Source organism: Abramis brama (genome assembly GCF_963993115.1).
Source record: "Abramis brama genome assembly, chromosome: 7".
Lineage (NCBI taxonomy): Eukaryota > Metazoa > Chordata > Actinopteri > Cypriniformes > Leuciscidae > Abramis > Abramis brama.
Genome location: NC_139969.1, coordinates 29,535,043 through 29,549,669, shown reverse-complemented (window position 1 = coordinate 29,549,669; position 14,627 = coordinate 29,535,043). Strand labels below are relative to the sequence as shown.

Genomic DNA, 14,627 nt, shown 5'->3' with positions numbered 1-14,627 from the left:
TTCACCTGATGTCTTTATGCTGTAGATCTGGATTTCAACTGGAATGACACATTTGAAAGAATAGCAGCACCTCTGCTTTCAGTGCCAATATAACTTTTAATGGTGTACTTCAGTATTCTCTTTCAAAACTTACAGGACTGGATTTAAAATACATTCCCTACATTCATATTTTATATATATATATATATATATATATATATATATATATATATATATATATATATATATATATATATATATATATATAAGTAGGGGATGAATTATTACTTTGTCTTGGTGTAATTGTAATTGAAAGCAATAAAAAAGGGATGTAACATGCATGACTAATAGTGTAAGTGTGACCAAACATGTTCAGGTCGCGTTTCACCCCAAAATAAAGGGGACACAAATGTACAGTCATATCATGAGATATAATGTAATGAGAATCATATGGTGTCGGTAAGATGTTTTAATGTTTTTGAAAGAAGTCTCTTGTGCTCACCAAGGCATTTTGATAAAAACAGTAATATTGTGAAATATCATTACAATTTAAAAGAACTATTTTCTTTTTAAATACTTTAAAATGAAATGTATTCCTGTGATGCAAAGCTGAATTTTCAGCATCATTACTCCAGTCTTCAGTGTCACATTATCCTTCAGAAATCATTCTTATATTGCTGCTCGAGAAATATTCTTTTATTATTATCAATGCTGAAAACAGTTGCTTAAATAGTAAAAATGAAAGATTTATCTCACAATTCTGACTTTTTTTTCCTCAGAATTCCATGATATAAAGTAGCAAATGCATGTCATAATGTCAGAATTGCATGATATATCATGCAGTTCTGACCTCATAACTCACAACTGTGACTTTATATCATGGAATTCTGAGAAAAAAAAGTCAGAACTGTGAGATAAAAAGTTGCAATTATCTTCCATATCTTGGTGCGTTATTGGGGAGTTTCTTTAGATTGACTTCAAACTAATTTGCAAATGAAAAGTTTTTGTTAACTTTTTGTTAAAAATACATTCTTAACATGTTCTGTTGCAGAGTTGGGATCCAGCCAACCATAATCAGTGTGCTACAAAAACAAAACAAAATGTTAGATCTTTTTTTAACTAGGTCTTTTTTGCCTGTTTTATTTAATTCAAATATGGCAGAATTGATAAAATTGTGCAAAACTTTGTTTAATCTGAACTACCATTTGAACCAAAGACATCAAATATATACCATGTCTATGAACAGTAATGACTTCATATCAAACAGCAACAGTTAAATTAACTTCTCAGCGAGTAAAGCAAAACATCAATGGCAAAAATAAATTGGTTTGCTTTCTAACTACAAAGTTTTGCAGCTTCATACTCTTTGTAGAACGGCTGTTTGGCACTAAACGTCTGCAGTGTGGCGAGTATTCTCTGTACCTCGGAGCTGGACAGTTTGAGCCTATGTCGGAGTAGGCAGGAGAACAGATCTAATGGCAGTGGTCCAGGAGGAGACAGTCTATTGACCCGGTATCGGATCTCCATTAGCTGCAGCAGGGCAGAGTCTTCAGATCCCTGAGTGTACGGATAGTCCAACTGTAGGATCAGGTCCTGGATAGCCTCGGGGTCAAAGTGCATACTGTAACCAAACAGCTGCATGCTGTTGATCTTCATGTATCCAAAGTTCTGGGAGGAATCCATAGCTTCTAGAGGCTCGAAGTAGACCGTATCGTTCCCCTGAGAGGACTCGGTCCGAATGCGGCTCCTCAGGTAAAAGTGAACAGTCTCAAAAAAGCTCTTCCACCGGTTGCCTAAAGTCAAGGTCCAATTGAAGCAATCCAAAGGAATGTCCAGCTTGGTTTTCTCCCAGTCCGGGTAGCTGTTTTGATTGATGGGCATAGTCCAGCTTTCTGAATGGCTACCGCCAAAAGGGTTGACGTAGACGGACAGCACAGGCTCTAAGGTGGAGTTCTTGGTCATGCAGATCTGCAGCGAGATGCCCAGGAGCATGTGGACACGGTTGGATTTGAACTTGTTGCTCTTTAGAGTAAGCAGCATCCTCTTTCTCCAAGACGGGTCGAACCAAACGTTGAGGCGCACGTCGTTGCTGACGAAGATTGCATGTGTGGTGATGCGGCCGTCTCTGTGTTGCAGTAGGTAGCGTAGCTCCAGGTCTTGTAGGTCCGTCTCAAAGCCCAGGTAGTGGTCTGTGGGGTTGGGGACGGCGTATTTACAAACTCCATGACTGAGAACGTAACCTGGGTTGCAGCTGGAGCAGCGGGTGTGGTTGTCCACGGAGCAGGAAGCGCAACGGTGGCCATCACCCACTTCGCATGGGACGACACCCTGGCACGAAGGGTTCTCGTACGGACAGGCACAAGTCCGTAATTCCTCTGTGTAAAATCCCAGTTGGTTATTCTCACTGCAGTACAGGATGGACAGGGTGAACTGTAGCCAGTAGCCCAAGGGTCTGGGAAAACCAACAGTAAACAAACAAACAAAAATGTGAGGAAATAATTGTATAGCTTGCAATGTATTCAAATAATTGCAAAGATCATAAGGCAATGATTTGCAAAAAAAACGGTGACAGCCAATAGACAGTTTTGTTTAGCAACAGCACTAATTGGTTTCTAACCTTCAGCTCTGCTAATATCTGCCTTTGAAAGCACTGGTAGGACAAAAGTAATCCATTAGTGCAGCAGTAGCCTCAGAGGCTGTAGTGGGTGGTTAAACAATAGATTAGTCATTAGTCTTTTACACTCGCTTGGAGATCGGGCTTGGCTAAACAATTGCGCTTTCAAATCAAAATCCAGTAGTGTAATACTCATTCAAAGTGTTTTCACAATTAAATTGCTCAGAGGTTACCCTTTCAAAGCTCAATAGACTTGATCGAGATTTTACTTATGTTTAATTTATGTATCATCGACACATTACATACAAAAGAAACCATTGTTGGTTTTTAAAACTTTTTGATGCATATGGACCCCAAATATTGATTTACTCACTCCCATTTTTGGGGGTGTATTATCCCTTAAAGCAAAAGTCTCCATTGGTTGTCCTTTTCATTACTGTCTAGGAGAAACAACTGAGATATTGCAGGGATCATATTTGTGATTCCCTATGGGATGGGATAGAAAAACATACAATTTCAGCTAAAACTAAATAAATCTGAAACTTCTTCAGTTTAATGATGCACAAAAATTCTGAACTCCTTATAGACTAAAACTTTGCAGCTTTTCATGTAGCTTCATTTGCATAGCTTGCATAAATATACAACAAAAAATTAGGATTCATGGGTATAATGTGTGCCTATAAATACATTTTACCTCTCCCTTAGAGACACTATTTTGGGCTGAATGCGGCATCTCTTGCTGAGGCTGAAGAGCTTATTAGCAGCTCGTCGGGTCTTGGAGAGCAGGAGGCTAACGCGGCTTTCTAGCTGCCTGTAGCGTTGCTGTAGAGCGATGTCTGTCCTCCACAATTGCTGGATTCTTGATGAATTTAGAGCGCTCTGTGTTGGTAATTTACCCATGAAGCTCTGGAACTCATCTGATGAAAATGGAAATGTGAATTAACAGCATTTTTGTGAAGATTTTCAAAATGTAGTTGTCAGCAAAATACTAGTCTCAGCCTCAGACGTCATGCCCACGGACCGTTGGCTTGATTGGTTGAATTCTACAGGATTTCTGGGAGACGTGTGTGTCACGTTCTTTAACGGTTCGCATGGAAACAAATATGTTGTGAAGCCAAACCCCCTCATTGAAGAAGAATGCCGTCATAATGAGCGCTTATCAGGCTCAACTAAACGCTGGATTATGCAAAGTATGTAAAGTTTGCGGCATACAGTAGACTCTTTAAAATACATCCAAGAGTTTTTTATTACTATAAAAAGTTATTTCAGTACTCGGGTGTCGGTCTGATACTGTGCTCACGTACTCGTACTTGTACTCGTAAAACTACCTCGATACAACCGCACCCGATACCACATTAAGGGGCCGTTCACATGCGCGTCACTTCTATTATGAGCGTGATTGCTGCGCGTCTACATTTGAAATAACGAATTTGCATGCACAAAAAACACGATATGTGAACGGCCCCTTATGGCAACGTGACATTAGCCTAACCTCTCATCAGTTGAGCAGATAGTTGGAGGAGGAGTAATGTCAGCCGTTTGGAGATATTTTAAGATAAGCGATGATGATAAAAGTAGAGCAGACTGCAAACTATGCTCTGCTAAATTGTCAAGAGGAGGGGTGAGAAATAGCTCCTTTAACACAAGCAATTTGATTATACAGGTTATATAGGCCTATATTTACTTTGTTACAGTCAGAAAGTGAAAAACATCTGATGAAAATAAAACATTGTTAGAAGAACTGTAATGGTAGGCTATTATTAAGTACTCATATCGGTACTTGGTATGGGCAAGTACCCAAATGTAAGTACTTGTACTTGGTCTGAGAAAAAGTGGTATCGGTGCATCCCTAACTGTAATAGTGTTCGTCTGGTTGCTATAGGCCGATTGTTTTGTATATTGTAACACAATGTTTTTCTTAGAGCTTAGAGCTTTAAGATAACCGAAAAAAAGAGAAATGATAAATAATTAATATAAATGTTCATGTAATACAATGTCAATTTAAAAATAATTCTACTTAAATTAATCAAATTGTATATTTTCATGAGTAGCCATTCAGTGTTATTTTAGTATTATTTATAAACTATTGTAGGTTTTCAGTTTTCATTTTAGTTTAATATTTTTTATATTTCTAAAATATAATTTTTATATTTCTAAAAAAATGAAATAGCTTTTACATTTTTATTTCAGTTCAAGTTTTAGAAATAATATTACTAAAGATATATTACTAAATATTACTGATTATGATTATATTAATTATTTGTAATAGTTTAATAGCTTTGGTTGATAATAACTACACTGGTATCAGGTAATAAGTGGGATAATGTACAGTCAGTATTCCTTAAAAAAAAAAAAACTTCAGAAGAAAATTTTTGGTTCCCAAGGAAGGGAGTCTTGCTAGTTAAGCAGTCTTGAGGCCTAATGGGGACACCAGCACCTCATGAATGGAGGGGACAAGAAATGCTCCACAGAGGAAAAAGAGAAAATCAAGATGTAATGGCACCTGAGTCTTGAAATTCCTGGTTCTCCTGTCTCCAGGCGTCCCTCATGCGCTCCAGGTAGCTTTCCTGGGAGCGGATATCAGCCTCGGGGCAGTTACACTGGGGAAACTCCTTGCTGCATTGGCACCAGCAGTCATTGTCTTTGCACACAAACTGGCCTTCAGCATTGCAGCCTATGTAACCTAAGGCAGCCTGAACAAAGCTGCTACTTAAATAACTAGGCAGAATAGCCTGAAGTCCTGGAAGGAGAAATACAGAAGTGTGAGGTCGACCACACATGCCTTTGCTTTTCCATGGCTGAGAGTCAAAAGGGCCTCAGTCTCGTCAGTTGCTAAATCCTTTAATCTAATTAGCAAGCACAGTCATCTATCAACATTCAAGTTTTGTGTATAATTAGCAGGCTAATTAGACAAGGGCGGCATCAACGCTTTGATCATGTTGCTACCATGGCTCATCACACAACCACAACCTCGGGAAAACACTTTAGAATTAACAGCAGAATGAGGGGAAGTGTTTTATGAGGAAGTGTGGGATTGTGTATATCCCGATTCCCTACCTTGCAATTGAACTTTGTTCTCCTGGCTGTGAACCAGAACGGAGCTGACAGAGTCGAGGTTGTCATAGTTACTGCACCCCAAAGGGCCGGTCCTGGTCTCAGTTACCTGGAGATAGGGAGAGAGAAGCAATTATTGGCTTTGTCTAATAAATTGATTAAAGCGGCTGATGAATATCAAATACACCTGGACAAGTGGGTGAGCGACTTTCAATGTAACCATCTCAACAATCAACACTATTTACACTATTTGGCTGATGGATTTCCATGAAAAAAAATAATGAAAAAAAATAAATAATAGAGTTTGCCCAATTTTAACTTGATTTATTTATTTATTTATAGAACAGTTCTTTCTGGTTCTTGAATCTGATTGGCTGAGAGCCTTTTCCAGCCATGCGATAATCCCCCAGTATCAGCATTGGAACCATTTCACCGTTTGTATCACTCCGCTTGCAACATTTCTCACAGAGAGAGTGTCATGGTGGACGAGTCGAGCAAACCACCATCATTTTACAAATACTACTGTTATTGTCTCACGGAATGTAGTTTTAAGAGTTTTTTAGGTGAGAATGTAGTAATTTAGATCTCAAATATGCGACTTACATGTAAACATATTTGACAATTTGTTTTGGCATTTCCGGAGATTGAGCTCCAGGCCGGCCATTCAGCGATCACGTACTCGCCAAAAACAGCTTCCTCTCGGCCAGTCCTACGGGACTTTGCTGCTGGCTCTTATTTGCATAGTTTAAACATGAGGTATTATTCATTTTGGGTATATCAAGCGGGCAATCTTTGGTCTTATTAATCTTTTAGGCCTACTTTTTCCAGAGCAAATTGATCTGGCCAAGGGCAAAGTTAAGTTTCATAACTTTATATTTAAATGAAATCCTGTACCAGCTGCTTTTGTACTTTTGACTGAACTGTTTATTTCCTATTGTACAAATGTCTTATACTTTTGTTTATTTAAATATTATTTTTCAATAAATAATAATTTTTAACATGCCGTATTTGGCATTGAGAAAGGGTCCGTTAGTGATTGTGATTTCGACTTCAGTGAAAGTTAGCTACGTTATTGCACCATTAGATGGCTGCAAAGACTGTCTTTAAGAGTGAGTCAAGAGCAAAGACTTTTACAGTATATTAAATGGGACTTAAGGTTGTAAACAATATGACGCAACTTGCATTGACTAGAGCTGTAATGTAAAATACTCTGAATTGAAAAGGACAAAGACATCGCTTTCCTCAACCAGACATTCAAACTGACATTATTTATTTACACTTGTAAATTACACTTGTCAGACTGTTAAATTTGGTCACACTTTAGATTAGGGTGCAATTCTCTACTAACTATTAACTATGACTTAATTATAGTTTCAGTTGGTAGTTGTTAAGTTTAGGTATTGGGTAGGATTAAGGGATATAGAATATGGTCATGCAGAATAAGGCATTAATATGTGCTTTAATAAATAATTGTGTTCTAATAAACAGCCAGTATCCTAGTAATATTAATGGTAATAAAATAGTTAATAGTGAGAATTGGACCATAACGTTTTACTAAAGTGTGTGTGTGTGTGTGTTTGTAAAAATATTTATATTGCAAATTAATGCTTTCTAATTGCAAAATATTTCTTTTCTTTTGATCTTTTTAATCATCAAAATTATTCTTTGGATCTTTTGATCTTTTTAATCATCAAAGAATCCTGAAAAACTGTTTTTTTTAATCAGCACGACTGTTTTCATCATTGATAATAAATGTTTCTTGAGCAGCAAATCTGCATATTAGAATTATTTATGAAGGATCATGTGACACTTAAGACTGAAACTTTTGAATATATTAATTTTTTTTAAAACTATATTTAATATTTTATATCTGAGCATAAATTGTATTCATTTTTAATTCATTGTTTTCAACTCAAATGTAAAACCTCCTAATATTTCCAGGTTCTCCATGACTAGTTCTCATTCACTTCACTCTGTCTATTTTCTGTTTTTATAAATATTATTTAAATCATTATCTTTTTAAAAGTTTAGTAAAAAAGAAAAGAAAAAAAAAAGCACTTTTTGTACTTGCAAAAGCAACAAACTATGTAGTTCTACTTCTGTTTGTGTAATGATGCAAGAGTTGGTTGCATCTGGTCCTAATTTATCATGAAACTAATTAGGTTAACATCACTGTATTTAATTAACATTTTTATTATCTTTGCGCAGCCCAGAGAGCACTGTTTGTCTCTTTATTCTGCGTTGGCATAAAACTATGGATTTTATTCAGCAAAATAATGTAAAAGCTGAGATAGTTTATCATTTATGTAAAAAAAAAAAAAGCTATAAAAAGCTATAAAAAGTATTCAAACAACATGAAGTCAAGGGCAAGAATCAGCGGAGTGTGAGAGAAACAGAGAGTGAAAAATCACAACTTCATTACACCCACAGCAGGCTCTTACGCTTCTGGAGGGAGATTCATTAAATCCTAAAAATTCCCTCTGAGGTCCGAGCCAGCTCATTGTCCCTGGAAAGGCCAAACACACAATAGGCCTGTTGTTGCACTCTGCATGTAATTGTACATCAAACAAATAAATGAGAATTATCGTATTCTGAACGTGGTAAAATGGCAAAAAATATAATGTTTGTTGTGAATTGTGAGTATGGAGAAAGGGAAGATTTTACTTGTCTGTTCTTCATGCAAAGCTATATTTAATGGCTTCAGAATATAGGGTGAATTTTATTATTATTACGTGTGGGGGGATTATATGACATTTTACAACCTGAACTAACTATATGCTCATTAAAAAAAGCTAATAAAAAGGTAAAATTATCTGATATTTTTAAGGTCATATGATGCTATTTTTAAATATTGAGTGTAATGGAATAGGTTAACATGCTTTAATTGCAGTTCCTCTATTCAGTCTGTCTGAAATGTGCTGATTTCTACAAAGCCCCTCCTTCTGAAAAGCTCAGAGTGCTCTGATTGGCCAGCTGACCCAGTGCGTTGTGATTGGCCACACCTCCAGCGTGTGTCAGAAATGTGAAAGCACCATGATCGCGAGCTTCAGCTTCTTCCAAGGCGTTAAGCAAATGTAAACACACAGTTAATAATGTCAGTGGTTTTACCTTATCAGTTCGAGCCCGATTCTGAAAATGCGGATGATAAAGCCGATTGATCGGATCCAAGTTTTTCACACTGTTTCACAGTGGTAATTTGTCTTTGTAAATAGCCTGTGTTGTACTGTCCCAGGTTCAGGAAACTGTCCTCTGTAAAATGTGGGTTGTACTGCTGTAGGAACAGCTTTATAAATACATCTTAACGTCTGATTCCTAATTTCATCCATTTTTGAAAGGCCGAACTTCACATCAAGACACACAGCATATCTGTGACATGAAGCCTCGTCTTCTTTCTTAGCGTATGCCTTTGGGCGAGCATTTTGATAATATTTGACACTGTGACGTTTGAGGAAGACTTCGAGATTGAGGCGTTTTAGGCAAGTCTGTTTGATCGAATAAATCCCTTTGTGGGACACTGCTTTGTAACGTTGCAGATCTTATGCTTAAACATTACACAATAAAGGAAAAGGAAAACATTAAAAAGCATCATATGACACCTTTAACTCTTTCCCCGCCAGTGTTAAAAAGTTGCCAGCCACCGCCAGCATTTCTGATCATTTTCACAAAAGTTTCATGGATATCTGAACATGCAATATATCAAAAGAAAGAACAAAGCCTTTTAAACAATCCAAAAAATAAAAAAAAGTTTTATTCTAGCTTAATGAATTCTTTTTTTTATCAACACTTGAATTCAGACCGATGATCAAAACACAGATGGAGTACATCGAGTCCATCAACACCCACAAAACTTCACATTAAAACCTGCAAAAACCTTTCTGTCAAGAGATGTAAATACATTTTACTTTATATTTATTATATAGTTTATAAGACTGGTTTATATACTTAAGACATGTAGATCATTTCCACGTTTTTGCATCAATGTCTGTAATGTGTGCTGTAGGTGCGAAACTTTTAGAAATCTTATCCAAGATGTAAGCTACTCAAGTCGTATCTGACATAAAGGATTCGCGATTGAAACTGTGACCGCAAACACCATTAACTTAAGTGAATGAAAGGCAATAGTCAGCGATATGTGTTCCACAAATAACTTTTTATTGGAATGTTTCAAAATGCTTTAACACAAATGACTTTATTTGAATGTTTCCTTGATATACTTGAAAGTTGTTAGAAATGCGTAGTGCCATCATTGCATGATGACGTAAGGAACCGATGAATCGTTTTTACTGGTTCATTCATTGAAACAAACTGTCCGAAAGCACCGGTTCGTGGAAATGAAGCAGACTTTATAGCACTAGTCTTTTGATCAGGAGATTCTGTACTCTTTCAGAAGATATGTCAAAGCATATCTTTGCTACCTTATAAAAGTAAAAACACGGAAAGCTGGAAATTTCCGTCAATGGCAGGGAAGTGTTGTATCATAAATGACGGAAGTTTCTGTCAATGGTGTGGGGAAAGAGCATTGGCTCAGAGTCATGATATCATTGCCTGTTTTAGATTTTTGTCTGTGTAATGGAGAAGTCACTACATGTATACATGGCATTTTAATGCATTTTTGAATCAATTAATAAATTACATTATTATTATTACTATTATTAAACCTATTTAAGTGTCACATCTTTGACCATTTGGAACGACAAAGGTTAGTAAATAATGACAGAATTTTCATTTTTGAGTGAACTGTTTCTTTCAAAGCACTGATTGACACTGAATGACAACATTTGCCCAAACACTGGAAAATCAATGCTAAAACAAATCTTTCCTGGTGAACTTAAAAGACACTTTGGTAGTAAAAATGGATTTCCGTTATCTAAATGATGGTGTCCCGTGATCATGTTTAATTTAGGAGCCAGAAAGCATCATGTGAAGGTTAATGTTGTTTGGCCTTCTTTCTTCCGCTTTACTGAAGAGTAAAAAACTGTGAATAATGTGACTGTGTTTAAAGCCTCTTTCCAAACACTCTGGATTTACAGCTTTGATTAATACAAAGCCAGAACGTGTATTTCACCCCTGCTTTCATTGTCTGTGTTAATATTAAAAAACTAATTCAAACAGCGAGAAATCACCACCTTATAAGAGAATCAATAACCTTAATGAATAACATATATCATTAAAAAAACTATTATTGCTCACAGACAAATCATTATTCTTCTGAACACATTTAATCCATTAATTAGTGTTAAGACAGACAATTGTTCAAAGCACCAATGAGGTCAGTTACCGATGCCATCTGTGACTATCCCGAAGACCCAGCAAAACGAATGAGGCCAGTTGATTCAGCAGCGGTGCATCATAATCAAACCTCTAATTTATGCTCTCAAACACCTTTCAAATACCGTCCTCCCTCACCTGATCATCCATAAGAGAAACACTGAAGAATCATCCAACTAGCTCCATTTAACACCTCGGCTAACCTTATAATGCATCTTCCATACATCTGTTTTCGTGCCTCAGAGCTCACTTCATGCTAGATGCAACTAATGAGTTGAATTAGTCAATGCAGAAAGAAATCTTAATGGAAGAGCCAGGCTGATCCATCACCGTGATGCATGTTGCGACTAACACCGACAGGCGCTTTGTCCTCATTAATAGCAATTTAGCCCGGGATCCTCTTAGCAAACGGGCTCAGACCCCAAAACAGTTTGCCTGACTGAGATTGCAAATGACTGAATGTGGCAGGGCAGAGTTGGAAATAGCCTTTGAATTGAAAACTGCTGTATTGGATTAAGTCGCTGCTTTACTGATGACTGCTTGAGACTTTTTCAAAGGAAACCTTGGGTCATTCATATCTGAAGCACTTCAGTGGTTTAGGCACGGATTTATATTTAAAGGCTGCACTTGGCACGGGCACTTTAAACAAAGCCTGCGCAAATGAGATCAGTGTGGAGTCTATCACGAACGCCACAGGCGCAAGGTTACGCTGCTGATAACTGCGTATTGAATAATGAACTCACCTTCGAGGCAGTAATAATTGTATGCAAGTGGAAGACGTTTGCTCGTATGTATCGCCTGCGGTTGTATGCATGAATCCAACATAAATTCAGGTTGAACATCGTTCCAGGTTTTCCTGCATTGGTACCAGTGAGATAAGTTTTAAGTTGCAAAGAAACTGACTTAAGGCTTCCAAACTAGAGACTTTTGCACAATACGAGTCTTCTCTGAATACTACTGTATAAAGATGAGAATCGTAAGGAATCAGTTCTAGTTATGATTCCTTAATTGTTCCATTTAATGATTGTTTTTGTAACTACTTTTTAGCAGTTACTATTTTGAATGGAAAGTACGTAAAGCCTGCTCAAAAAGGAGTTCAATTTCACTAGATGATGACGTAATGCGCCAATTGCCAGAACTTTACATTTGTTTTCTCTCCTAATCTGTGCTCACATTCTGTATTTTAATATAATATATGGCTGAATGTCCAATAAAGCTGTTCTCATTTGCATATTTTCTCAGATAATGGAACGAGTATGATATAGTGACTGACTAAATGTTAACCAGTAGTCTAAAAGTTGATTTGTCGCTGGTCGCTTTTTTGACAAAAAAAAAAAAAGTCACTAAAAGAGTGTGAAAAGTTTGCTAAATTGGCAACTGCTTTTTATAAGCACCAAGTAGCCTTAAAAATGTGTATCGAATAGCAATACTAAACAAACAAAAAATCTATTAATATAAAAATAACATTGACAAAATCATAATGCTTCTCTATAACTAACATGTTGCCATATGCACAATCAGTCAATAACTAACTACTCAAGTTTTAAGAACAACTAAATACAGTAAATTCAGCGGTATGGATTTGATTCAGTAAAACAAAACTGGTTTGTGTATATATAACAAATATATATAACAAACTACATTGGTTGTGCTGTATGTTTCTGATTCGCTTAAAAGTACCAAATTGTAAGGGTCATTCATTTGAGAAACAGATAATACTGGTTGTGTGGTATGTTTTTGATTCATTAAAAAGAACCAACCAAGTCATTGGTTCCTAAATCAGACTCCACTGGTTTTATTGAGATTTCATTCAGGAATGAGACTACAGTCAGTGATATTTTTAAAAAATAAATTGAACTGATTCAGAATAAGGTTCCCCAGGTGTGGCCATTTGCTCCACAGCAGCACTTCAATTCAATGGCCACAGCTGGCACAGCATCAAGGTTTAAAGAGACTAAAATACAGTGTAGAGAAAAACAGCAGACAACAATCATGTGGCTTCTTTTTCTCTGATAGATCGGCCGGTCACCATTTAAAACATGCTAGAAATACAGAACAATTATGTATATAATTGATACGACGCTATACTGGGGGGTTGGTTTGGCATGAGGGGAAAACAAATCCCTGTTAACACAGTTATCCATTGAGATTTCCAAATCAGTGGCCATTCAAGGAAATAAAGGCATGCCTGAATGTTGTTCAGTGGATTTCCTTTTTAATTGCTCCCTTGCTGACTTGGATAATGAGTAATGAATAAACTTTCCATTTTAATAGTACATGGTATTAAGATAAAATGGTCTGTTGATTCAAGTTAAACCTCCAAGACTTACATTTGGATAAGTATGGCTTAATGAACAAGGACATTTTGCAAAATAATACTCTTTCTTTTGCTACAACAGAGTCCATAAAACTAACCTACAACATAGAGGAACTTATTACCAAAAGACTTGAGATCCTGCGACATGGGATTAAGCAAGACGTTAACATCTGGTCCCAAATCCCCTATAAGAGTTAAGGGACCCTACAAGAAGAAGAAGAAAACATTAATTTGAGACTCCCGTTTTTGGTTGTGGGGAGTGTGAAGTCCAAAATTGGTTCTGCCAGGAAGGTCTAAATGTCCCGGTGCGGCACATGCAGTTTTGTGAGGCTATTACAAAATGGGACTGACACTGCAGGTTCTCTTCTTCACATTAAAAATGAAGTTACGTCTTTAATTATTGACTGTGCTGATCAGTCAGGTTTTTAACATACAGTGTTGGGAGTAACTCATTACTAATTAATTACTGTAATTTAATAACTTTTCCCTTGAAAAGGTAAAGTAAGGGATTACTCTTAATTTTTCTGTAATTTAATTACAGTTACTTCTGATGTAAGTGCATTAAATACTGTATAGACTATAGAACAATTCTATATAAAACAATAGTGGATTTAACACCAAAATTTTATGTCTAATGTTAAAACATAAATATTTAATGTAACCTTCTCCCTTTAAACATTTTGGTCAGTTCAAGAATAATTTATACAATTTTATATTATTACTGGTCGAGGTTGAAGGGATTTAGGAAGTAATTAGTAACAAGCAATACTTTTTAGAAAGAGTAATTAGTACAGTAATCAAATTACTCTGTTAAAGATGTAATTAGTAGCTATTAATTGATTACATTTTAGAGTAACTTACCCGACACTGATAACATACTAGCAGGTTGATTAGGTTTAACGATTAGGTTTATTCAAAGCTGCCAAAAAGGCACAAGTAATTTGATGTCAAGTTAATCAATTAGTAAAAACACTAATTAAAATGAAGCCAAATCAAACCTTGTTCCATTTAAACATTTTAGTTGATTACAAAATGGTAATTTAATATGTAATGGGGATTTGAACCCAGAACGATTTGATCAGGAGAAATAATTTTAACCTATGGCCCAATAAAACACATATTCCTCATGATCAACAAGAACATTGTATATATATATATATATAAAAAAAATAATTAGTATGTGAGTTCATCGATATTTTATTATTTAATATTAGTTGAGCAGGATTGTGTGTGTTGGATACACTACTAAGGCTGGGCGATATAGCTATTTTTAGATATTTTCCAAAATTTAAACAATAATCAGTACAGATATTTTTTGCATTTGCTCTCAAAAAAATGTAAAATGTATATTTTTTTGCCCCTATTAAAAGGCATGATCTTCATAGTACAGCTATT

At 36.1% G+C, this 14,627-nt stretch overlaps 1 protein-coding gene across 1 annotated transcript in view; it reads right to left on the bottom strand.

Moving 5' to 3' along the window:
• Positions 1-434: 434 nt before the first annotated feature.
• The window catches only part of brinp3b (bone morphogenetic protein/retinoic acid inducible neural-specific 3b), a 28,712-nt gene continuing 14,519 nt past the window's right edge, over positions 435-14,627 (bottom strand). Inside the window, exons 5-8 of the mRNA XM_084120817.1 lie at positions 5,651-5,756; positions 5,097-5,333; positions 3,288-3,510; positions 435-2,431 (exon numbers count right to left, since the gene is read on the bottom strand). Coding sequence (XP_083976943.1) covers positions 1,315-2,431; positions 3,288-3,510; positions 5,097-5,333; positions 5,651-5,756 — 1,683 coding nt within the window. The 3' untranslated portion in view covers positions 435-1,314. The remainder of the gene's footprint in view (positions 2,432-3,287; positions 3,511-5,096; positions 5,334-5,650; positions 5,757-14,627) is intronic.